The sequence below is a fragment of the Phodopus roborovskii genome, unplaced genomic scaffold (assembly GCF_943737965.1).
Source record: "Phodopus roborovskii unplaced genomic scaffold, PHOROB, whole genome shotgun sequence".
NCBI classification, from domain to species: Eukaryota; Metazoa; Chordata; class Mammalia; order Rodentia; family Cricetidae; genus Phodopus; species Phodopus roborovskii.
The window spans coordinates 22,164,224-22,187,943 of record NW_026126541.1 but is presented as its reverse complement, the minus strand read 5'-3'; the positions used below and the strand labels follow the sequence as shown (position 1 = coordinate 22,187,943).

Below are 23,720 nucleotides of genomic sequence, written 5' to 3'. Positions count from 1 at the left end.
TTAATTACATTGTGAAAAAAATAACAAAATAGCCAGGAGATGGTGGTGCATGCCCTTGATCCGAGCACTCAGGAGGCAGAGGCAGGTGGATCTCTGAGTTGAAGGCCAGCCTGGTCCAGAGAGCTAGTTCCAAGGCAGCTAGAGCTACATAGTGAAACCTTATCTTAAACAAACAAACAAACAAAAAACCCAAACCAGCCAGGCTTTGGTGGAACACACCTTTGACCCCAGCACTCTGGAGGCAAGGACAGGGGGATGGTTTTCTGTAAGTTTGAAGGAAAAAACAAACAAAAAACGCCTAAATGGACAAACTTGACTGGTTATTGTTTCTTGCTTCTATCTTTCTTTCTTTCTTTCCTCCTTCTTCTCCTCCTCCATTTCGAGAGGGTTTCTCTGTATTCCTTTGGAGTCTGTCATGGAACTTGCTCTGTAGACCAGACTGGCCTCAATCAAACACTCAGAGATCCACCTGCCTCTGCCTCCTGACTGCTGGGACTAAAGGTGTGCTCATTGCTTCTTTTTTTTTTTTTTTTTTTTTTAAAGATTTATTTTACTATTTAGGGGTGTGTATGTGTATGTGTGTACATGTACGTGTGTGCCCTGTGTCTATGTTCTGCCCATGCAGTGGCTGTGAGGACTTCATGAAGGGCATCAGATCCCAGGAACTGCAGTTACAGGTGGTTGTGATCTGTCTGCTATGTGGGAGCTGTCATGTGAGCCACCCCTGTCCGACAACTGTTAAAAATTATATGGTCAACATCTAGAGAGGAGAGAGGTTACAATGCAGTTACTTGCAGAACTTTCACAAACATCTGTATACCCTTTACCCTTTTAAGGCAATTTTCAGGGCACTTGTTTGAAATCAGTTTGGTGAAACAAACATGAATCATGTCTTCTGTATTTTTCTGAATTGAAAACAGACTACATTTCTTAGCATCAGTAAATTCAAAACCAGTGAATATTGTCAAATATAATTCCTTATTTTGAAAAAGGTTTGTTACTCTTTATATGCCGGAGTGTATGTATTACTCTCATGTGTGCAGTGTCCATGGAGGCCAGAAGAGTTTTAGATCCTCTGGGACTGGAGTTATAGATAGTTGTAAGCCACTTAATGTGAGTGCTGAGAACTGAACCTAGGATCTCTGCAAAAGCCACAAAAACTCTTAAACACTGACTCATCATTTTAGCCTGAAATACCTTAAGTTTTATTTAAATTAACTCTGTAGTTTCCAATACCTTCTGTTCCACTTTGCATTTGTTATCTGTTTCTTTCATCTGTGTATCCTTCTGAGAATTAAGACGAGAGGGTCTCACTGAATAACCCTGGCTGACCCACAACTCACTCTGCCTGCTTCTGCCTTTTTGAGTGCTGGAGTTAAAGGTGTGTGCCACCATACCTGGCCAAAGTTTTGTGGTAACCAAGTATGGCAGATACCTGTGATCCTAGTACTCATCCTAGGCTGAGACAGGATGATCTCAAGCACAAAGCCTTGTCTTAAAAACAGACAATGGATCTGGGAGGTGTTGGCACATGCCTTTGATCTCAGCACTTAGGGCGGGGGTGCAGAGGCAGGTCAGGTGGATCTCTAGGCCAGCCTGTTCTGTAGAGCAAGTTTCAGGACAGCTGGAGCTCACAGAAAAACTGTCCTGAACCATCTCATTAAAAAAAAAAAAAAAAAAAAAAAAAAAAAGCAGGGTTGGAGAGATGCTTAGGGTTTAAAACTACTGTGTGCTCTTACAGAGGTTCTGAGTTGGATTCCTAGTACTCACATGGTAGCTCTCAACCTTCTGTAAACTCCAGTTCCAGGGGACCCAACACCCTTTTCTTTCTTCCACTGGCACCAGGCACACACAAGATGCATAGATGTATACAGGTAAAACACCTATACATGTAAATTAACAGTATAACAAACATCCCCTCATATGGGGGGAGGTATGTTTAGGAAGAGGGGAGGGAAGAAAAGTACTCTGTTTCAGACCCTTTTGTCCTTTAATTTATCTTTTCTCTTGTCATCTAGCCTCCCTCATCAAGGGTTGTGCCTACTATCTAATATAATACTGATTTTATCTCATGGGTTTCCCCCATCCTCTACCAGTTCACACTATTCACTGTGGCCTGGCCCTGATGAGTACCCTATTTGTCTCATAGCTGGCTACCCTAGATTAACAGGTCAGCCTGCCCTCTTGTCAGACCTTCTCTGTTTATTCCTTTGTTTTTCTTTTTTTTTGTGGTTTCTAATTTGCTGTCTCAAATAAGGAAGGGAATTCCCAAAAGTGCTTTGATCAATAATACTAGAGAAGTATTCTTGTGTGTTTATTCCTCTATTCAAGGAGGCAATTTTGTTTGCTTCTGTGGTGGAAAAGTAAGAATAAATAAACCAGAAGAAGAATAAATAAATTGAAGAAGACAATGATCTCTGGGCAGTTGACTGATAGGTGAGCAGAGATAGGACATGGCATTGGGATAAAGGCGTTGCAGAAAGGGGGGAGGGCACCAAGAGGAACTTAGTGAGATAGATAAGGTCAGCATTGGGTTAGAGAGGAATCAAAGATCCATGGCTAGGAGTGTGGTGAACAGAGGACTATTCCTCAGGTCAGTACTTGTCTCTACCTTTTTTTTTTTTTTCTCTCTCTCTCCTAGGCAGGATTTCTCTTTGTAACAGACCAGGCTGGCCTTGAACTCATACACATAATGCTTGCCTCTGCCTCCTGAGTGCTGGGATTAAAGGCATGTGCCAACACTGCCAGGTGCCTCTACTTTTTTTGAGGCAGGGTCTCTTGTCATCATCCTCCACCCCTATTCTATAAAGCCAGGTTAATTGGCCTGTGAGCTTCCCAGGATAAGTACTGCTACATCTGTCAGTCATGGTGTTTTATGACAGCAATAAAAATAAACTAATATAAAGGTTTATTGGTGAACCAAGACAATATTTTGGTTATAAAGCACAGGTTGAGTTTGAACTCAAGATTATAGTCATGTATCCCCAAGTTCAGTTTATAAGACATTGTTGAGACTGGATATAGCTCAGTTGTTAGAGTGCTTGAATGTATAAAGCCCTGCATTCGATACTTAGGTGGCACATACCTGTAATTCCAGCGCTTGAGCGGTGGAGGTAGAAAGATCAGGATTTCATGGCCTGCCTCAGCTGCATCGAGAGTTCAGGCAAGTCGAATCTCTATGAGGACCCTATCTATAAAGTAAAATAGATAAAAAAATTAAGTTTGCTAGACAGTAGTTGTGCACACCTTTGATCCCAGCATTTAGAAGGCAGAAGCAGGCAAATCTCTGTGAGTCAAGGCTGACCTGGTCTACAGAGTGAGTTCAGGACAGCCAGACCTTACACAGAGAAACCCTGTCTGAGAGGGGGGGGGAGAGAGGGGGAGAGGGAGAGGAAAGAGAAGAAAGAGAGGGGAAAGAGAGGAGATTTTATATGTGGAAATCCAAAACCTATATTTGGGTTATACTACTTTGTTTTGTGTTACTATTTGGTAGGTGATGGTGAGTCACTGACAGTTTGAGGATAAGGTAGTGATTTGATCAAAGTATACTTTAGGAAGTTATTCTCACAACCAGATCACATTTAGTATGAATTATATATACTTAAAGGCAATTGGAAGTGTGTAGATGAGCTAATTTGGTGTCTTTGTACTGATTATAAACAAATGATAGTATGTACTTTCCTAAAAAACGAAACTGGTGAGATGAGCAACCAAAGATTGTCTGGATTCTGAACTTTCACAGAAAGAGTGGTATGAATAGAAGGTGAAGTAAAGAAATACTTGGAGACTCCCAAGGTAATGAAAACTTGAGAAGGAAAGGATTTAAGAATAAATACTTGCTGGTCAAAAGTCATAGAAGAACCAAGAAAATTTGAATTCATAAAAATGCTCTTAGAATTGGAGCTTAAGGGTTTATTGGTGACCTACAAGTGTTTATAATTCATATTTTCCAGGATTAAATTTCACATGACCAGGTGTGTATATATGTGTATACACATTTGTGTGGAGGTCTAATGACAATCTTTGACATCCCTAAGATAATAAACATCTTGTTTTTGGAGACAGTTTCTCACTGAGCTGACACTCCCGATAAGAGTAGGTTGATTGATCACTGAGCCCCAGGCACCCACCTGTCTTTTGCCTTCCTAGCAGTGTGCATCACAATGCTTACCTTTTAAAATGTGGGGTCTAGGGTTTGCACTCAGGTCCTCATGCTTGGGCAAGCACATTATAGCCCCAGGGATAAATGTGTTTAATAATTAAGCATTTGCTGAAGATGTTTGGCTCTAAAGTAACATATGGAAAATAGAGATCAAGAGATCTTTGCAGGTGGGGAGGGAGTGGAAGGATGGGAACTGGGATTGGAATGTAAAAAAAAAAAATTAATAAAAAATGTTAAAAAGAAAAGAAACCACACACACACACACACACACACACACAGAGAGAGAGAGAGAGAGAGAGAGAGAGAGAGAGAGAGAGAGAGAGAGATCTTTGCATAGTTAGTAGAAGGTAGAGAGAGTGGATTTATGGATTTATGATACAGGTATTGTGACCAGCTACTGGGGAAAGGGTAATTGAGGCTAGGAGAGTATCAGGGTATCAAGACATGGTCTTATAAGTACCAGGCTTTCCTTAAGAGTGTATTTTGCTGTATATGTATTTACAAATATATTGGTAATGGCTCTTCTTTTTTTTTTAAATTTTTTAACTTTATATTTTTTTCTTATTTTACATATCGATCCTAGTTCCCACACCCTCCCATCCTCCTATGCCTGCCAACCCTCCCCCCCTCCCCCCCATTCCCCATCCACTCCCAGGGAGGGTGAGACCTTCCAGGAGGGATGATTAAAATCTGTCAAGTCCTGCTTCTAGACTAAGGGAGTATCCCTCCATGGGGAATGTGCTCCCAGAAGTCCTTTTGTGTGCCAGGGATACATCCTGGTTCCACTGTCAGAGGTCCCTTAGACTGCCCAGGCCTTCTAACTGAGACCCACGTTCAGGGGGGTCTGAGTCAGTCCCAGGCTGGATTCCCAGCTATCAGTCTGGGGGCCCATTATTAGCTCCTCCTTGTTCAGGTCAGCTGTCTCTGTGGGTTTCTGTAGCCTGGTCTTGACCCCTTTGCTTATCACTCCTCAGTCTTTGCAACTGGATTCCAGGAGTTCAGCTCAGTGTCTGCTTCTCTTTCCATCAGCTACTGGATGAAGGCTCTGCCCTTCCCTGATAATGAGACTGATGACTTCCTTATGTGCCATCCTAAAGCCTCAGCCAGCAGCTGAAGGCTCTTTAGAGTGCTGCTTTTGCAACTAGCCTTGCTTTCGATCATATTAAAAAAATAAATAAATAAATAAAAATAAAAAAAAATCACAGATAATAAATTTTAGAGTAGTTTTTCCAGAGGCACAATTTAACAAACTGGCATCACATAAAGATATGATAAACATATCAGTGATTAAAAATTTTAAAAACTTTTATAAGAATGTTAAATTGTCATATGTACACACACACACACACACACACACACACACACACACACACACACACACACACACACAAAATCTAGTTCTGTACTCCAAAATAAGAGGAGCCTAAGTAAAATTTTAGGTGAGTGTGGCAGGATCTCCCAACAAATGACAGAAGCCAGGTAGTGGTGGCACACAGCTTTAATCCCAGCACTCGGGAAGCAGAGGCAGGTGATCTGTGAGTTCAAGGCCAGCCTGGTCTACAGAGTAAGTTCTAGGATAGCCAGGGCTATGCTGAGAAACCCTGTCTCTGGGTTGTTGGGGAACCAAACCACCATCACCACTGCCACCACCACCAAAACCAAAACCACAAATGACAGAGGTTTCTTCATTCAGTCTATTTCTTTTTGGGGGTGGGGGGTGTTTTTTCCATAGTTGAATCCTCAGTTGATGTGAACTGCACACGTTGTATGAGAGCATCCGTGATATTTTAAATAATACAGATATAAACCTCTGTGGCAAAGATTTTGATCTTCAGCTCTGTGTCAGTGTGGCTTATGTGAGTTATGTAGCGTACATGTTTGCAGAGGCCATAGGAAAATACAGGTGTCCTGTTCTGTCTTCCACTACCTATTCTTTTGAGCTAGAGTCTCATGGAACCACCAGCTAGGCCAGCAGATAACAAGTCGCAGCAACCCACTTGTCACTGACTCCCATAGCCCTGGGATTCCAGGGAACATACATGGCCATGCCCAGCTTTTTAAAATTATGGGTGCTAGGGATTCAAATTCAGCCTTCATGCTTGCCCACCAAGTGCTCTTACTCAATGTGCTCTCTCCCAGCCCCTTCAACTATTTCTTTATAATAAAGCTATTTAAATATTTAATTTTTGGCAGTTTTGCCTTCCGTAAAATTTAAGATTTAAAATGTATATCTGGGCCAAGTGAGGTTGCAGTTTGTTAAATAAAGACTTTAAGTAGGAGGTTAAATTTAGTTGGATTTAACAGGGAGACTTAAAAAAAAAAAAAAATCCCAAATATGAAGCCTCCTCTCATAAACATGGTACTAACTTTACTTAAGTGGGTTAGCGTGGTGGCAAGGCTACCATGTGACTCAGAAAGGCTAGTTAGTTGTGACTTTGTCCACCTTTACTGTTTAGGCATAATCTATTGTGGTTTTATTGCACACCTTGTTTATAAGTGGCAGAACTAGGGTTTGTGTTTGTGTCATTATCCCATATGAGTTACAAACTCAGGAATATATTAATTGCCATGTTTATTACCTCTGTGCAGATGACTCTTACCTACCAGCTTTCTCCTGAATGTTAGCTGTCCATTCCAACTATCATTTTGTGCTCTTCTAGCTATACTTTCCCTACCACTGATGAGCTTGCCATCTTTTTTTCATTTCTTTCCATGATACCGTTTTTTCTTTGTAGGAGGTGGGATGGGATGGGGAGTTACAGCAAAGTCTTGGCATGTAGCCCACATTGGTCTTGATCTCAGTTGTAGCCCAGGCTGGTCTCACCCTCAAATAGATCATTTTGCCCCATTTTCCTAAGTGCTGGGATTATAAGCATGTACCACACAGCTCTGCTTGACATCTTCATTTCTAAGATTTAAAATCTCATAGTTCTTTCAACACTCATGATGCTTTGCTTAATTACTACACTATGTATATTTTGTTTCTACGTATGGTTTTCTTCAATATCCTAACTACTAGTTTCTTTATGTTTCTGTTAGGATTGCGCTTAGTTCTCCCTCCCTCCCTCCCTCCCCCCTCCCCCTCCCTTCCTCTTTCATTAGTTTATTATTTATTTATTAAGACAAGGTCTCTTTATGCAGTCCTGGCTTGTTGGGAGCACTTTTTTGTAGACTAGGCTAGCCTCAAGCTTACAGCCTCTCTCTGTCTCTGCCTCCCTCCCAAGTACCTGGTCATCCTATTGTTTTCTTTTTACCTTGAATTATAACCAAGCCATATTATTTACTTTGCAAGTTGCATTCTTTTTAATGGCTAGCTCTTTTTAAATTTCATTTCTTTATGTATTTTTGAGACAAGGTCTTCTCTAGAGCCCAGGCTGGACTGGAACTTACTATATAGTCTTTGTTATCCTTGACTTTGTGACAGTCTTGCCTCAGCTTTCTAATGCTGGGATTATAGGCACGGACCACCATGGTCAGTTTATTGCTGGCTCCTGTTCCTCCTTCCTTGAGATCAAAGATAGTCTATCTTATAGCCATGGTACAGATCATTTAATTTTTTTTTTTTTTTTAACTTTCAAGACAAGGTTTTGCATAGCCCAGGTTGGCCCTGAATTTGCTACATAGCTGTGTCTGTAACTCTTGATCTTTCTGCCCTTTCTTAGGTCCTGGTTTACAGGCACATGCCACGATACTTGTCTCCCAGCACAGGGCTTTGTTCAGAGGGTTTTTTTTTGTTTGCTTGTTTTTGTTTTGTTTTTTATTTGTTGTTTTTGTTTTTGTTTTGTTTTGTTTTTCAAGACAGAATTTCTCTGTGTATCTTTGGAGCCTGTCCTCACTCCATAGATCAGGCTGGCCTTGAACTCCCCCTGCCGTGCTGAGACTAAAAGCATGTGCCATCACCGTCTGGCTTCAGGGATGTTTAATATATTTTCTGCTTCAAGCTTATGAGGAAAACAGGTCCAGATTAACTGTTGTATTTTTGCTATTATTATAGACTTGATCGTCTTTTTATCTTATTGGATACTGGTACTACTCCAGTTACAAGAAAAGCTGCTGCACAGCAACTTGGAGAAGTAGTGAAGCTTCATCCTCATGAACTAAATAATTTGTTATCTAAGGTAAGAACTCATTGTTTTTTATGTAATATAAGTATAAAGACTTGTCCATAGGCAGAGAAACAACAGAACAGTAAAATCACCCTAAGTAACCTTGTGTTCTTTGAATTCCATTAAATATCTTTAGCTCTCCAAATTGTTATTCAAAGTTGCTATTTGTTTGAAAGAAAAATTATTTAAATCAATTTGAATTGTTTAAGGGATCTGTTAATATTGAACCTTTCCCTTGTGTAACAAATTTGAATCTGACCCAATTTGGGAATGAACTAAGTTGCTAATCTGGTTTGTTAGTGGTCTGACTTGTTCTTAATGACTAGTAATTATATGATAGTTGGTAGTTTTCAAATGGATGAATGCTTTTGGGCACTGCTTGAATATATGATGCTAGTTGAGCTGTTTGGAATGGGAAATTTCTGTTTTGGTGGGTCAGTGTTTCTGTAGTCCTAGTACATGTCTTTTCCTATGTAATGTTGTATTTTTGTTAAACTGTGGATATATTGAAATGTACCTATACGTTAATATTTGACAAATTCCATGTGTTAAATTCCCTGAAATGCACAATAAAGCAGTAATACTTGGGGATGGCAGAAGCAGGGAAATGGCAGGAGTTAGAGCAGTGTTTCTTAACCCGTTGTGGATTCACATCAGATTATCCTGCATATCAGATAATTGCATTATGATACATAATAGTAGCAGAATTACAGTTCTGAAATAGCAACAAAACAATTTTATGGTTTGGGGTCACTACAACATGAGGAACTGTGTTAAAAGGGTCAAAGCATTAGGAAGGTTGAGAACCATTTAGTTAACAGTTAGGGTGAGGGCATATGATTGTCTAGACATTGGAAGCCCCAAGAGAGTCTAGTGACTAGACTCTAACCCTCTCCTTTCATTCTCATTTATTTCTCCATGCCTGATGCGTAGGAGTCAGAGTTATAAGTTCCCTTTCATCCTTTCAACACATGCAAATATGTATTGTGTGATTGGTACCATGAGGGCTAATAGTATCAAACATCATCTGAATTTCTACAAGCTATAGATGGAGAGACTGATGGATAACTAAAGACCCTACACTCTTAGAGTAGAAAAGGATACATACTAGGCATTATTATACTCATCTGTAAGGTGAGTGGAGAGGCATATGTGTTTCTTATTATTACAAGGGAAGAAATGGAGAGCTGACTTCCAAGGGGGTAGTCTTTATCCCCTTACCTTTTGGGTTTTTGAAACAGGGTTTCTCTGTGTAGCTCTGATTGTCCTGGAACTCAATCTGTAGACCAGACTGGCCTTGAAGTCACAGAGATCTGCCTGCCTCTGCCTACAGAGTGCTGGGATTAATGTTGTGTGCCACCACTGTCTGGCATAACAAATCTAATCTTAAAGTGTTTTTTATCATATAGAAGGACACCACATCCCTTTCAGCAGTTGCTGTACATACTCAGCTCTAGCAGCTATTAAACTAACTTTGTAGAGTTGTCTCTGAATATTTTGTGCAAAACAACTGTGCTGTATGTGGTCTCTTATGACATGCTTCATGTAAAATAATGTGTTCTTATTGTACTGTTTTATTATTTCATTCTTTATTGTAAAATGATAATTAATTCTATGCATATGAATGGACAGTAGTTATACAGTATACTACATCTTGTCTGATAGTCAGTGGACATTTATGTTGTGAAAAATACTGTAATGGAAATTTATATACTTTTTTTTTATTGTATGGAGATGTGTTTCTGGGTCTATTCCTCCTTCCCTCTCTCCCTTCCTTTTTTTTTTTCAAGACAGGGTTTCTTTGTATAACTGGCCTGCTGTCCTAAAACTTGATTTGTAGACTAGGCTGGTCTTGAACTCCCAGAAATCCACATGCCTCTCCTCCTAGATGCTGGCATTAAAGACATGGATGACCATGTCAGGCATGACACTTGATTTTCCTCGTGTGTGTGTGTGTGTGTGTGTGTGTGTGTGTGTGTGTGTGTGTGTGTGTCTTACTCTGTGGCTCAGGGTGGTCTGGAACTCACTATAGCTTAAGACATTGGCAGTTCTCCTGCCCTAGCCTCTGAGTTGCTAAGTAGTGAGAATAAATAAGATATGTACTTGGCTGTGTGTATGCATGTGTATGAGTGAGAGACAGAGAGAGGGAGGGAGGGAGGGGGAGAGAGAGGAGAGGAGAGAAAGAGTGTGCACTCATGTCCTGTATATATCAGAGGTCAGCTGTGACTTTTGTTCCTTGGGAGCATAATCCATGTTGGCTGGTCAAGTAAGCCCCAGGAATCTGCTTCTCTGTCTTCCAATGCTGAGATTGTAAATGCTGGCCATATTTCCTGGTTTATTACTTGGGTTCTAGGGATTATTGAGTTTAGGTCTTCATGCCTGCATGGCTAGGAACTTATTAACTGAGCTATCTTGCCAGCCCAGATTTCTTTTTCAGTATGTTAAATAACTATGTTATTTTGAAAATACCTTTAAATATTTAGTCCCCACTCCCTCCTTTTTTGAGACAGTGTCTCTCTGTGTAACAGCTCTGGCTGCCCTGGAACTTGCCTGGTAGACCAGGCTGGCCTCAAACTCACAGAGAGACATCTGCCTCTGCCTCCCAAGTGCTGGGATTAAAGATGTGCACCATCATGTCTGGTTCCGCTTTCCCTATTTGAAGATGGTAGTGAAGGCAGGAGAAATGTCTCAGTGGGTAAAGGAGGATGTTGCCAAGCCTGATAGTCTGAGTTCAGTTACTGGAACACTGATAGTGGAAGGAGAGAACCAGCTTCTGCAAGTTGTCCTCTGACCTCCACACATGCACATAGAGTAAAAAAAGTGATAGTAATGTTTCTGTGAATAATCAAAATTTATGAATTGGTTTAATAGTTCTTAGTGTATTATAGTGTTTGAAGGACCCTAGATTATAAATTAATAACAAATTAATATTTTTCTGGTTACCTAGAACAAACTTTTGTTTTAATATGTAATTTATTTTATTTTATAATTTTAAGGTATTAATATATTTAAGGAGTGCAAATTGGGATACCCGGATTGCTGCAGGACAAGCTGTTGAAGCTATAGTGAAAAACGTGCCCGAGTGGAATCCAGTGCCAAGAACCAAACAAGGTGCCTTTAAAGTAGAAAAGTAGTTTGAAAAAACATAACTGTAGAATTAACTACAGTGTGACATATGTAGTTTAATAATTTCAGTTTTGACTTAAAGGCTTAATTTTCAAATTTTCAGGTTCAGCTTTGGTAGGAAAGAATATTGAATAAGATAGTTTTTGCCACTAAACTAAAAGAAACTGCTGGATAAACAATATTTTCTTGTTTCTAAAATATTTAATCCTGTAGGGTACTAAGTTTATTATCTCCAAGAATGAATATGGTGTAAATATCGGAAACAATCCATTTTTTCACTGTCGTTTGAAAAACCATATCGTGTGCTATTTTCTAAACTTGAGTGTAATTTATATATGGATATTTGGCAAGCTAACTCCTTGGTCATGTCCCCTCTCAGTGTAGGGTTTTTGTCTTCTTGTTTGTTGTTTTGATTTTGTGATGTTGAGGGTTAAACCCAGGGCCTTGTGGATGACAGGCAAGAATTCTATTACTGAGCTGTATTGCTGTCCCAAATTAGTGGTTTTTGTTGTTGTTGTTCTCTCTGAATGTTGTATAGTAAAGATTGTAGTACTTATTTTATGATTACCTGTACTGATAATACTGATAATTTAAAGCAAACCATATGCCTTTGATTTGAGACAATATAAAGCATATAATTTAAGTGATTTTATTTTAATTTATTTTATTTTTGGTTTTTTGAGACAGCATTTCTCTGTTTAGCCCTAGCTGTCCTAGAGCATATTCTATAGACCAGGCTGGCCTCAAATTCATAGATATCTGTCTGCCTCTGCCTCCTGAGTGTGAGGAATAAAGGCATGTGCCACCACTTCCCAGCAGCTTAAGTGAACTTTTTTGTTTTTGTTTTTACTGTTTTTGATTTTTCAAGACAGGGTTTCTTTGTATTGCTTTGGAACCTACCCTGGAACTTGCTCTGTAGACCAGGCTGGCCTTGAACTCTGCCTCTGCCTCCCAAGTGCTGGGATCAAAGTCTTGTGCCACTAACGCCTTTCCTTAAGTGAACTTTTATTGTGTATTATTTTATCTAAGTTTTGTGTTTTAGACTCTGTCAACACTATCAGTTATGTAGTGGTATGAATTCTGTCAAATTTAGTTTCCAAGAGTGTTTGTGTTTGAAACAGAGGTTCTTTGTGTTACAGCCCTGGCTGTGCTGGAACTTGCTTTGTAGACCAGGCTGGCCTAGAACTCACAGAGATCCACTCGCCTCTATGTTCTGAGTGCTGGTTGAGTTTGTTTTTTAATTCTAGTATTGTATGGTACTTCATAAGATAAAATAAATGTTCCCTAAATGAGAATTCAGTAAGGAGCAACTAGATTCATTTTAGTTTTTTGAATAAATCGTATCTTATAGTTTTTGCTTTTATTTTCTGATGTGTTACTTTGAATATTTGTGTTAATTTGCCTTTTGTTAAATGTAAAGGCAGAACCTTTTATTTTCAGTTCTTTCCCATATTATCTTGGTAGATAGATACAATGCAGTTCTAGTTAAACTAGCATTAAAATTATTGTGCTTAACATTGCTAGCAAACATTCATTAGTTTTTTGTTGTTTTTTTTTTTTTTTTTTAAATATAAGTCCCATTTTATTTTTTGAGGCGTTCTTTCTTCTGCCTTTATGAAGCCACCTCTTATGTGGGCTTTGGTGGAGGTTGTGGTGCTGTATCAGCAGGTCTAAATTGTGGTGGGGTGTTTGGTCTTTTTGGGCTTCCCAAGACTGATTGCTGACTGCCTTGCTATGAATAGCACAGCTCACACAGTAATCACAATAAGGCAGTTTGATATAGAGTTTGGGAAGCACATAGGCATCAAAGACACTCTACAATGTTCTGAATGGAGAACTTCTTAATGGCATTGTCCTTGGGTATGCACTGGGCGCAATTTGTGCAGCGAATTGGTACACATGGCTGCGTCCTTTATTGGCACAATTGTCATTTTATGTTAAAGCAGTTATACTATAGTTTATAGTAAATACTGAAAATGCCAGATTTACTGTTGTGCTAGTAAGCAGTTATAGTTGCACATGAGTAGCTGACCTTTTTTGGCAAGAATGTAGAACACTTTGAAGATATTCTTGGTTCTCAAATGGATTTATAATTTCAATAGTTTGTCATGAGGTAACAATTAGAATATGAAAATCAAGACCTATTGAATGAGTAGTTTGTATTTCTCCAACATAGGGAGAGACAATGTTTGTCACTTATTTATGAATACATTTTGCGCACTATTATCTTCTGATTTAACAGTATAATAAAATCAAACTAACTCTGGAGGTTTTTAAACCCTTAGTAAATTAAATTATATTTAACATATATGTCAACACAGAGATGCTTTCATGGTTGGAAACATACCCATTTAACATTTTGATGGTTTGTAGAAGAGGAGCCACCAAGTTAATAATTGATTCACAGATAACTAAGGAGTGATTGTAGATAAATCACAGTGGCTCTTCTATTTCTTTGCTTTTCTTAAATATTAGCCAATACTGCAAGTAATGCTATGACATGTTCTTTCATTCTACACTTTTAACTATATGGTCAATTTAATATTTTTTAAACCTTGTCTAGAATCTACAGAAAGTTCTATGGAAGATTCATCTACTACAGATCGATTAAATTTTGACAGATTTGATATATGCAGATTGTTACAGCATGGTGCATCACTTTTGGGGTCTGCTGGTGCAGAATTTGAGGTCCAAGATGAAAAATCAGGTTAGTAGTAGTCCTGGAGAAGTGTGAAATGTTGCTTACAAGCTAATTTATAATTTCGTGTGCTGTTTAATATATAAGGAATCGTGAAATGTGTATTGACTGAAATTTTTATTTATGTGGGAGTTATAGGTGGACAAAGTAGCCAACAGTGCTTGTTCTAAAGCTGGATTAATCAGAACCAATACAGAATGTGGCAATGTTTTTACTCTTCTGGGTATTTGAAGGTTATTTTATTATATTATATTTATGTTTTGAGTAGTGTTGAATCTTGTGCCTGTGTGCAAAGTAAAAACCTAAAATTAAAATCAGCCCTTGGCTCTTTAAGCTAACAGAATATATTAGATACAAAGGTAAATAAATGGCTGAGTGCGCTGGCTCCTTACTTAGCATGCCAGCTCCTTAGGATCATTTGAGTCTAGACTGTAACACAGGGAGGGAGACTCTGCCTCAAAAACCAAAAAGGGATGGGCACAAGGAAATAAATGTTTTCCTATTCAAGATGATTGTGGCCTTGAGTAGAAAAACCTCTGATGTTTTTAATGGATTTCAGTAAATAGGTTGTCCCTTAAAAATGGGGCAGAGTGTGGTATCCCAGCAGCTTAAGTGAACTTTTTTTTTGTTTTGTTCTTTCAAGACAGGGTTTCTCTGTATTGTTTTGGAGCCTATCCTGGAACTCACTCTGTAGATTAGGCTGGCCTCGAACTCACAGAGATCCTCCTGCCTCTGAGTCCTCCCAAGTGCTGGAATTCAGCGCATGTAACACTTGACTATTTTAGCAAGTTTTAAAATCAAGACCCATAAACTTACAGTTAGTTTTGTTCTCTTGGATCTGGAATTACAAGTGATTGCGAGCCATTGACACTGAACACTGAGAATTCTGGAAAAACAGCAAATAATCCTAATCTGCACTGTCTCTTTAGTTCTACTGTTGGTTTTGTTTAAATTACATTTTGCTTGCTTGCTTGCTTGCGTGCGTGCATGCGTGCGTGCGTGCATGCGTGTGTGTGTGTGTGATGTGCACTTGTGGAGGTCAGAGGACAGCTTGCAAGAGTTAGTTCTCTTTTTCAGTATGTGGCTCCAGGGATCAAATTCAGCTCACCAGGCTTACAACAACCCCTTTATCCATTGAGCCATCTTAGCTGCCCTGAGATAATTACTGTTTTGATTTTTTTGAGTCAAGGTCTTGCTATAGACAAAGGTGACAAAACTCATAGAGATCCATTTTCCCCTGCCTCCTAGTGATGCTTTTGAGAAAGTATTTTTATATTGAACTTTATAAAAGCAGTTTTAAAGTCAAGTTTTAATTTTTTAAAGATTTATCTATTAATTTTATGTATGTGAGTGCCCTATTGACTTTATGCCAGAAGAAGGCATCAGATCCCACTATAAATGGTTGTAAGCCACCATGTGGTTGATGGGAACTGAACTCAGGACCTGTGGAAGAGCAGCCAGTGTTTTAAGCCACCATGTGGTTGCTAGGAATTGAATTAAGGACCTTTGTAAGAGTAGCCAGTGATCTTAACCTCTGAGCCACCTCTCCAGCCCCATAAGTTTTAATTTTTAAAAAATTAATTTATTTAGAGACAGAGTTTTAACTATGTAGCCCTAGCTGGCTTGGAACGTAGAGGTCTGCTTTCTTCTTGGACTCTGAGACTAAAGATACACACCTGGCTCTTATTTATCAAATTAAAAAAATGTGTCTTATATGTGTATGGGTGTTTTGCCTGTACACTGGATGTATGACTGGTGACTGAGAAGGCCAGAAAAGGGCATTGGATCCTCGACAACTGCATTTACAACCAGTTATAAACTGCCATGCGGGTACAAAGAATCAAAGGTGGCTCCTCTGGAAGAGGAGTGCTTTTAAACCTGAAGCCATCTCTCCAGCCCCCTCAGTTTTTATTTTGGTATAATTCTGTTTTACTGTTTTCCATTGAAGGGTTTGATATTTTGCTGTTGACAACTTAACTCTGTAACTTAGATTGGTCCCCTACTGCTTGCTGCCTTAGCTTTCTGAGAGCTGGAATTACAGACATGTGGCACCACTTGCAATCAATCTAGCAAATATCAGTTTGTGCTTCTTAATGTAGTGGGAGTCTGATCTGCACATAGGAAAAAATGTCCTTAACTGATTTGGAGGGAATATATTTCTTTTCTGTTTACAGGTGAGGTGGATCCTAAAGAGAGAATAGCACGTCAACGGAAATTATTACAGAAGAAACTTGGACTTAATATGGGAGAAGCCATTGGAATGAGTACTGAAGAACTCTTCAACGATGAAGATTTGGATTACACCCCAACTTCAGCAGCTCTTGTAAACAAACAATCTGTAGGTAAAACATTGGGTTATTTGATTGCAAATAACAAAACAAAGGGTTTACTTCATTTTGTCATGCAAATAAACCAAAAAATTTTTATAGACCCAAATATTGTGTGTATCCATTTAGGCCATATTGACCATTCCCCATTTAGTATAGCTTAGTATATCAGTATTTGTAAAAGAACACATTTATATGTTTAGTATATATATGTATGTGTTCATGTGGGTGTATGCATGAAGTTTTCCATGGTGTTCTTGTATGTAGAAGTCAGGTCAACATCTAGTGTCTTTCTTGATCAGTTACTTTAGTTTTAGAGACAAGGTCTCCATTGAACCTGGAGCACATTAACTTCATTTTGGACACAGTCTTTTGAAGCTCTAAAGGCTGTGGCTCTGGCTCTGTGTCACACACCAGTGAAATATTACATTTCAAGAAGTTCAGTATTCATTCTCCTATCCTCTAAAATCTTTTAGGTCCCTTTGGCTCCATTAATATTTACTGCTTCTGGTCAGGTACAGTGGTATGTGTCTATAATCCCTTAACTATAGGCAGAAGCCAGCTTGGGGTGCATAATGAGTTCTAGGCTAGCTTGAGCTACAGAGAAGGACTTGTCTTGTCCGGGAGGCTTTGGTCCTAACAGGTTGATCTTGCATATTGAGGCCCCTTGAGGGCAATTTCTTAAAGGTTTTTGTTGCTATGTGCTTGTTACAGCTGCATTGTTATGTGCCAGTGGTTCCTGGTTTCAAGACCTCAACACAGCACCCATACTTGTAACCCTTACAAGTGTGAAGTTACAATTTCAGGGAATTCTTAAGACAGATGACAGAGAAAGGAATTTCTTTGTTGCTCCCCCACCCCTGAATTCAATCTGTAGACCAGGCTGGCCTCAAATTCATAGAGAGCCACCTGTCTCCAGAGTACTGGAATAAAAGGAGTGTCCTACCATTGCCTGGCTTCAGAAATGAATTTTTATTATATAAACACAGTATATATATCTTTCTGTGTCTGTTTCTCTGTGCCTCTTCTGCCTCTGCCTCCAGGGGGCTGGGATTCCTATGTTGCTCAGGTCAAAATTTCTGGACTCATTGTCCTCCTGCATCAGCCTCCTGAGTAGACAAGCACCCTATTATTTGCTTATTGTGCAATGAATAGAAAAAGATCTAAAGAAGTAGGAAGTGGCTAAGAAGAAAGGATCATGTGGCTAAGCTGATGTGGAATACTGGACCAGTCAGTCACTTAAGGCAATAAATACCTCCTCCCACACACACAACACTTGATAAGCATTGGTTTCTTTTATTGAGAAGCTTTTGATGGTATTATGATTATTTTGAAGTTTCAGCTCTTCAGAAACCCTCTCCTTGTTAGGGTTATTTATTTATGCCATACCTGTAGTATAAAAATAATTATGAAATAAGAAGACTTTGTCTGTTGAGAATTAGATAATAAATATTTTTTATTATTTATTTTTTATTGATTATTTTTTAGGGGGATAGGGTCCTTTTATGTGTTTCTGGGTGCCCTGGAACTCAATAGATAGACCAGGCTGACCTTGAACTCACATATTTCACATATACCCTCTACTGGGATTAAAGGCATGCCATTTGATTTTGAGACAAGGCCTTTCTAGATAGCCCTGGCTTTTTCATCTTCCTCCACCCTTGCAAGTGTTGGATTTTAAGTGTTCCAGCACACTTGAGTGAAATCATGATACAGCCATATAACATAGTAATATAATATTATCAAAAAGAATGCTTAATCTCTATATATTAAAATTTATGTATCTATTTCTTTCCTAAGATTGAAACTGTAGGTATTTATTTTAATTTCTGACAGTTTAAACTCTTTTTTTCCCCCTTTTAGACTCTTCAGGCAGCTGAATTGATAGATTCAGAATTCCGAGCAGGAATGAGTAATAGACAGAAGAACAAAGCTAAAAGAATGGCCAAGTTATTTGCAAAACAAAGATCCAGGGATGCAGTGGAAACTAATGAGAAGAGGTAGTTATCTTTCTGTTTATTCACTTGAAATAGTAATTGTGCTTGATTTACAGATGAAAATTTTGATGATATTTATTAAGCTGAATAGTGCTGCTTGGATTGTTTACTCAGGACAGAGTATTTACTGTTACTGTGGAATGAGATTGTTTCTGCAGAAAAATGTATAGGAGTAGAATTTTTTTGTCGTTTTTATTTTTTGCTTAGTGATTTTTAGCCTTACAGGAAGACTGAAGACCTATAAGGGAAGAGTGTAAATTCCTTCACTATGGGGTAGAAAGGATGGCTGAAGTGTGTCAAATGGAGAACACGAGAATGAATTCAGAGAGGTGATCTAAGGATCACCAGTCAAGATGATGGACTTTAAATTAAAGTATTGTCATTGTGTTATCCCCTGTTCTCCAGTTAGGGGCTATGCTAAAAATAAAGAGTTGGTGATAATCTAGGCTTGCTTGGTTAGTCTTTTTTGTAGAAAAGAATTCTGAAGTAGAGTAATTGTCTTATTTACTTGAATTAATAAAAGTGTTGTCTTGCCAGGCATTGGTGGTGAGTGCCTTTAATCCTAGCACTTAGGAGGCAGAGGTAAGCTGATCTCTGTTAGTTCGAGGTCAGCCTGGTGTACAGAGCTAGGTCCAGGACAGGCTCCAAAGCGATACAGAGAAACCCTGTCTCGAAAAACCAACCAACCAACCAACCAAACAAACAAACAAATAAATAGTGTTATCTGTCCTTAAAGGGTAGCTAGTTCAAAACTACATCTTTCAGATTGGTCTCTGAAAGTGCTTGTTAAATTATATATTTGTGGGTCCCTTGTGTCTATTAAACCAATGCAATAAATGTTTGAGTAAGTTATAGATTAGCAAATATTAAAACTATTATAAAATTAGGTCTTTGTTGTACTTCTGTTAAATTCAGATGAAGCTATAAAGTGTTTGAGAGTTAAACACAAACAGATGAATAATAAATACATTTGATAGAAATCTATGCTTGAGGTTATTTTTTTAAAAGATTTTTTCATATATTTTATGTATATGAGTGCTCTGGCACAGGCTTTTGGAACCTCAAACCCCACCTATAAGTGACACACTTCCTCTAACAAGGTCACACCTCCAAACCCTTCTCAAATAGTGCCATTCATTGGTGACTAAGCATTCAAATATATGAGCCTGTGGGGACCATTCTTACCACCATAGAAGTGGAACATGGAAAAAGCTGGAAATTGTATGGTCTAGAAGGGCCTTCACAGAGATTAGACTAGAGATCTGAAATAAGGGTGCTGGCTCTTAAGAAACTATTGCTGTTAAATAAGGATCAGGAGAAACAAATAGGCCGAATAGATGTTTATTCAGGGAGAAATAACTTACAACCTAGACAGATGAACACCAGGAAATTCAACCCGATGCTCTCCTGTCTGAGTCACCCAGCAAGAGAGCTTTTCCATTGGCTCTTCCTTCTTCCTCAGACCTCCTTCAACAGGTCGCATCCGCCCATGGCTCCACCCCCAATGGGCATGGTCAGTGCCACATTAATGATTAGGAAGACATGCTATTTTCTTCATATTATATGTTTCATTCCTACCATATAGTCATACTGGCTCATCCAATGAATTAATTTAAAAACTACATTATTTACCCATGTGAGCAGATGAGTGCAATTCTGTTTGAATCATTTCTAGTTGGATATTTGTCTGCATTTTAGAATAAAATTGAAAAATCTGTATTGCTGTTAAATAAGGATCTGGATAAACAAATAGGCCAAATAGATGTTTATTCAGGGAGAAATAACTTACAACCTAGACAGATGAACACCAGGAAATTCAACCCGATGTGCTCCTGTCCAAGTCACGCCAGCAAGAGAGCTTTTCCCGGCTCTCTCTCCGACCTCCTTCCACAAGAAACTTTCTAGGAAGATACATTCCAAATGCAATCATAAAAGCAAATGTCTAGAAGTAGAATTATGCAAGTTTAAAGATCTAAGGACTGTTGGTCAAAAACTCACACTGTTAAGATGCAGAGACTGAGATCTGGGCCTGTTGTTGCACACACACCTGTAATCCTAGCATTGGGAGGCAGAGGCAGGCTGATCCTCTGTGAGTTTGAGGCCACCCTGGTCTACAGAGCTAATTCCAGGACAGCTAGGGCTATGCAAAGAAACCCTGTCTTGAAAAACAAACAAAAAATGATGTAAGAGGAGAAAAATTCAGAGAGCAAGACTATCTATACTTTAAACTACCCTACTTTTTCAATTATTTTTGTTTGTTTTGGTTTGGTTTTTGAGGTAAGATTTCTCAGTGTAACAGTCTGGTTGTCTTGGAACTATTTTTTGTAGACCATGTTGCTTCGAACTCACAGAGATCCTCCTGTGTCTGCCACCAATGCCTGGCCTTTTCAATTCTTTTAATGATATATAAAGGTAGTCTTTTTTGTTTTTGTTGGTTTGTTGGCTAGGCTGACCTTGAGCTCATTGATGCTGGGGTAAAAGGTGTGCTACCATACCCAGATTAAATAAAAGTAATATTACATTTTTTTTCTGCTTTTAATATTTCTCCTTTGGTTAGCCTTTGTATTTTTTTTCAAGTTATAAAACAGTACTTTACTCAAATTTTCTGCATACTTTTTATCAGTGTTCAGTTTTTGTATACTTTTAAATTAAAAACATTTCTTACAACATAATTTAATCATATTCTTTTTTATTTATTGTGTTTACAATGCTCTGTTTACATGTCTGCTTCAACACCAGAAGAGGGCACCAGACCCAATTACAGATGGCTGTGAGCCACCATGTGGTTGCTGGGAATTGAACTCAGGACCTTTGGAAGAGTAACCAGTGCTCTTAACCTCTGAGCCATCTCTCCAGCCCTAATTTAATCATATTCTTTTGACTAATAATCATATATCATATTACTTGGCATATTAGTTTTCTCTATGTTGCAAAAGCCTAAAAAAGTTAAATGTCATGCTAGATTAAGTTGTTGGTTTAGAAGGGTTTAAAATTAAAAGGAACTCGTTATAGAGATAAAAGAATGTTAGACTTGAGATTCAGTTTGAAAGAAAAGATTCACAACTTAGAGAATAGTGGGATATATTTTGTTCAAAAATATTAATGAGTTCATTATCGTAGTTGACACATAAGGTTTTTAAGTAAACCACATAAGCAAAATTAATATATCCATGAAGATGTTGGATTTTTCTTCATTGTGTTGTTGATCATTCATATTTTCCTTAATTTACTTTAAAACTGTTAACTTCTTTTTTAGCAATGATAGCACTGATGGAGAGCCAGAAGAGAAGAGACGAAAAGTAGCAAATGTTGTTATTAATCAGACTGCAAATGATTCCAAAGTCTTGATTGATAATGTTCCAGAAAGTTCTTCCTTAATTGAGGAGGTATATTGAAATTGTTTATAACTTTCTTTTTATTTTAACAATTATTTTTATTATTTGTATGGATGTTTTGCTGCATGTGTGTCTGTGCATCACTTTTATTAATGGTGTCCATGGAATCCGGAAAAGGCTGTCAGATCCCCTTGAACTGGAGTTACAGACAGTTGTGAGCGGTAATGTGAGTGCTAGGAATTGAACTTGGGTTTTCTACAAAAGCAGTCAGTGTTTTTAACTACTGAGCCATCTCTCCACCCCCTGTTCATAGTTTCTTAAATGTATATATTGAGAATATTGTGTTATTTGTTAACCAAGAGAAATTTATTAGTAAATGTCTTAACACTTTATTAGTAAAACGTTTATTTTAAAAATTTAAAGCTTTGTTATTATTGCTAATTTTACAAACAAACACACTTTATTGAATTTCTTAAATTTTAGCATAGAGCTTTGATCTAGTACTAATTATATCTTTCTTATTTAGACAAATGAATGGCCTTTGGAAAGCTTCTGTGAAGAACTTTGCAATGACCTGTTTAATCCCTCCTGGGAGGTAAAGCATCTTTCTCTGAGCTCTTTGGTGTTAACGAAGGAAACAATGCCAGGGATAGAACGTGTGCTAAGATTCCTATTTTCCCCTTGCATCTCTCTTAGGACTTAGGTCATATTATATAGTTTTTATTGTCTCTCGTGTGTGTGTGTGTGTGCGTGCGTGCATGCAGGATGGGGTAGGATTGAGACAGGATCTCATCATGTAATTTGCTGGCTTTGAACTGACAGAAATTGCTCTGCCTCTGCTTCCTGGGTGCCAGGATTAAAAGTGTACTCCACCATATGAGGTTCAACTTCTAAGTAGAAATTTTTAGATTTTTTTTTTTTAAACCTCTCTCGTCCTTTAAATTATGTCCTAAAACAAATTGTTCATTTCTTTTTGTTCTTTGGGCTACCATAAAGACTTGTATTTTTCTCATAGACAATACAAAAATCATTTTTCATTGAAAATGGACAGCTTTTGGGGAATAGGGTGACAGTCTCATTGTAGTTTAGTCTGGCCTTGAACTTGTAATATTCTTGACTTAGCCTCCTGAGTTTCTGGGATTACAAGTGTTTACCACTATATCATGCAGTGGCAGTTTTGATTTGCCAAGAGTAGTAATTTCAGTGCCTGGGTGTGCATTCTAGCTGTACCAAGGCCCATGTTATCATACACAAGGCCCTGAGCTCAAACCTTAAGATCACTCCCGCCATCAAAACAAAAACAATTTTGAGTTGAAATCAGGCACTTCCAGAGTGATATAGGCTGTAGACAAGGTAGTAGTTTTCAAACCAGTTTCAGAAGTAATTTAGCCTCCAAAGTATTTCTTTAAAAAAATTTCAAACATATCCCACTATATAGAAAAGGTGAAAATGAAGCCTTTGGTTGAATTACTAGTTGGTTATCTCAGACCTTTATTTGGCCCTTGCATTAACAAACAAGGCTTTTTGGGGCCCAGGGATGTAGCTCATCGGAATAGCACTTGCTTAGCATGTATGAGACCCTGCCTGGGTGTTATTGTCAGCATGGAAAGAAAAAGAGAGGAAAAGAAAAGGAGAAAAATCCTGCTATGAGTACTTGTTAAAAGTTAAGTTAGTCTTAGCATTTTTAAATAAATGACTACAGTATCAATGCCCCCCCCCCCCTTTTCCGATAACATGTAAGAGTATCCTCATCTCTGAGAATGGAGATTTATCCATGGGCTATAAGGAAGCATCTTGTGTGAATTCTCCTCTTTTGGCACTTGACCATTTTTTTTTTTTTTGTTTTTAATGCATGTACTTCTAAAATATTAGTGTTTAGACTAGACAGAAAAAAAATATATAGAACTTTCTTTTCCCTTTCTGTTTAGTTCTGAGTGTAGCTAACGGCTGGGGGTGGATATGAGAGCCA

At 38.3% G+C, this 23,720-nt stretch overlaps 1 protein-coding gene across 1 annotated transcript in view; it reads left to right on the top strand.

The window, feature by feature from the left end:
• The window catches only part of Btaf1 (B-TFIID TATA-box binding protein associated factor 1), a 94,950-nt gene that overhangs the window by 7,005 nt on the left and 64,225 nt on the right, over positions 1-23,720 (top strand). The window contains exons 2-8 of the mRNA XM_051199573.1: positions 8,157-8,280; positions 11,265-11,379; positions 13,958-14,101; positions 16,267-16,430; positions 18,283-18,419; positions 21,673-21,802; positions 22,278-22,346. Coding sequence (XP_051055530.1) covers positions 8,157-8,280; positions 11,265-11,379; positions 13,958-14,101; positions 16,267-16,430; positions 18,283-18,419; positions 21,673-21,802; positions 22,278-22,346 — 883 coding nt within the window. The remainder of the gene's footprint in view (positions 1-8,156; positions 8,281-11,264; positions 11,380-13,957; positions 14,102-16,266; positions 16,431-18,282; positions 18,420-21,672; positions 21,803-22,277; positions 22,347-23,720) is intronic.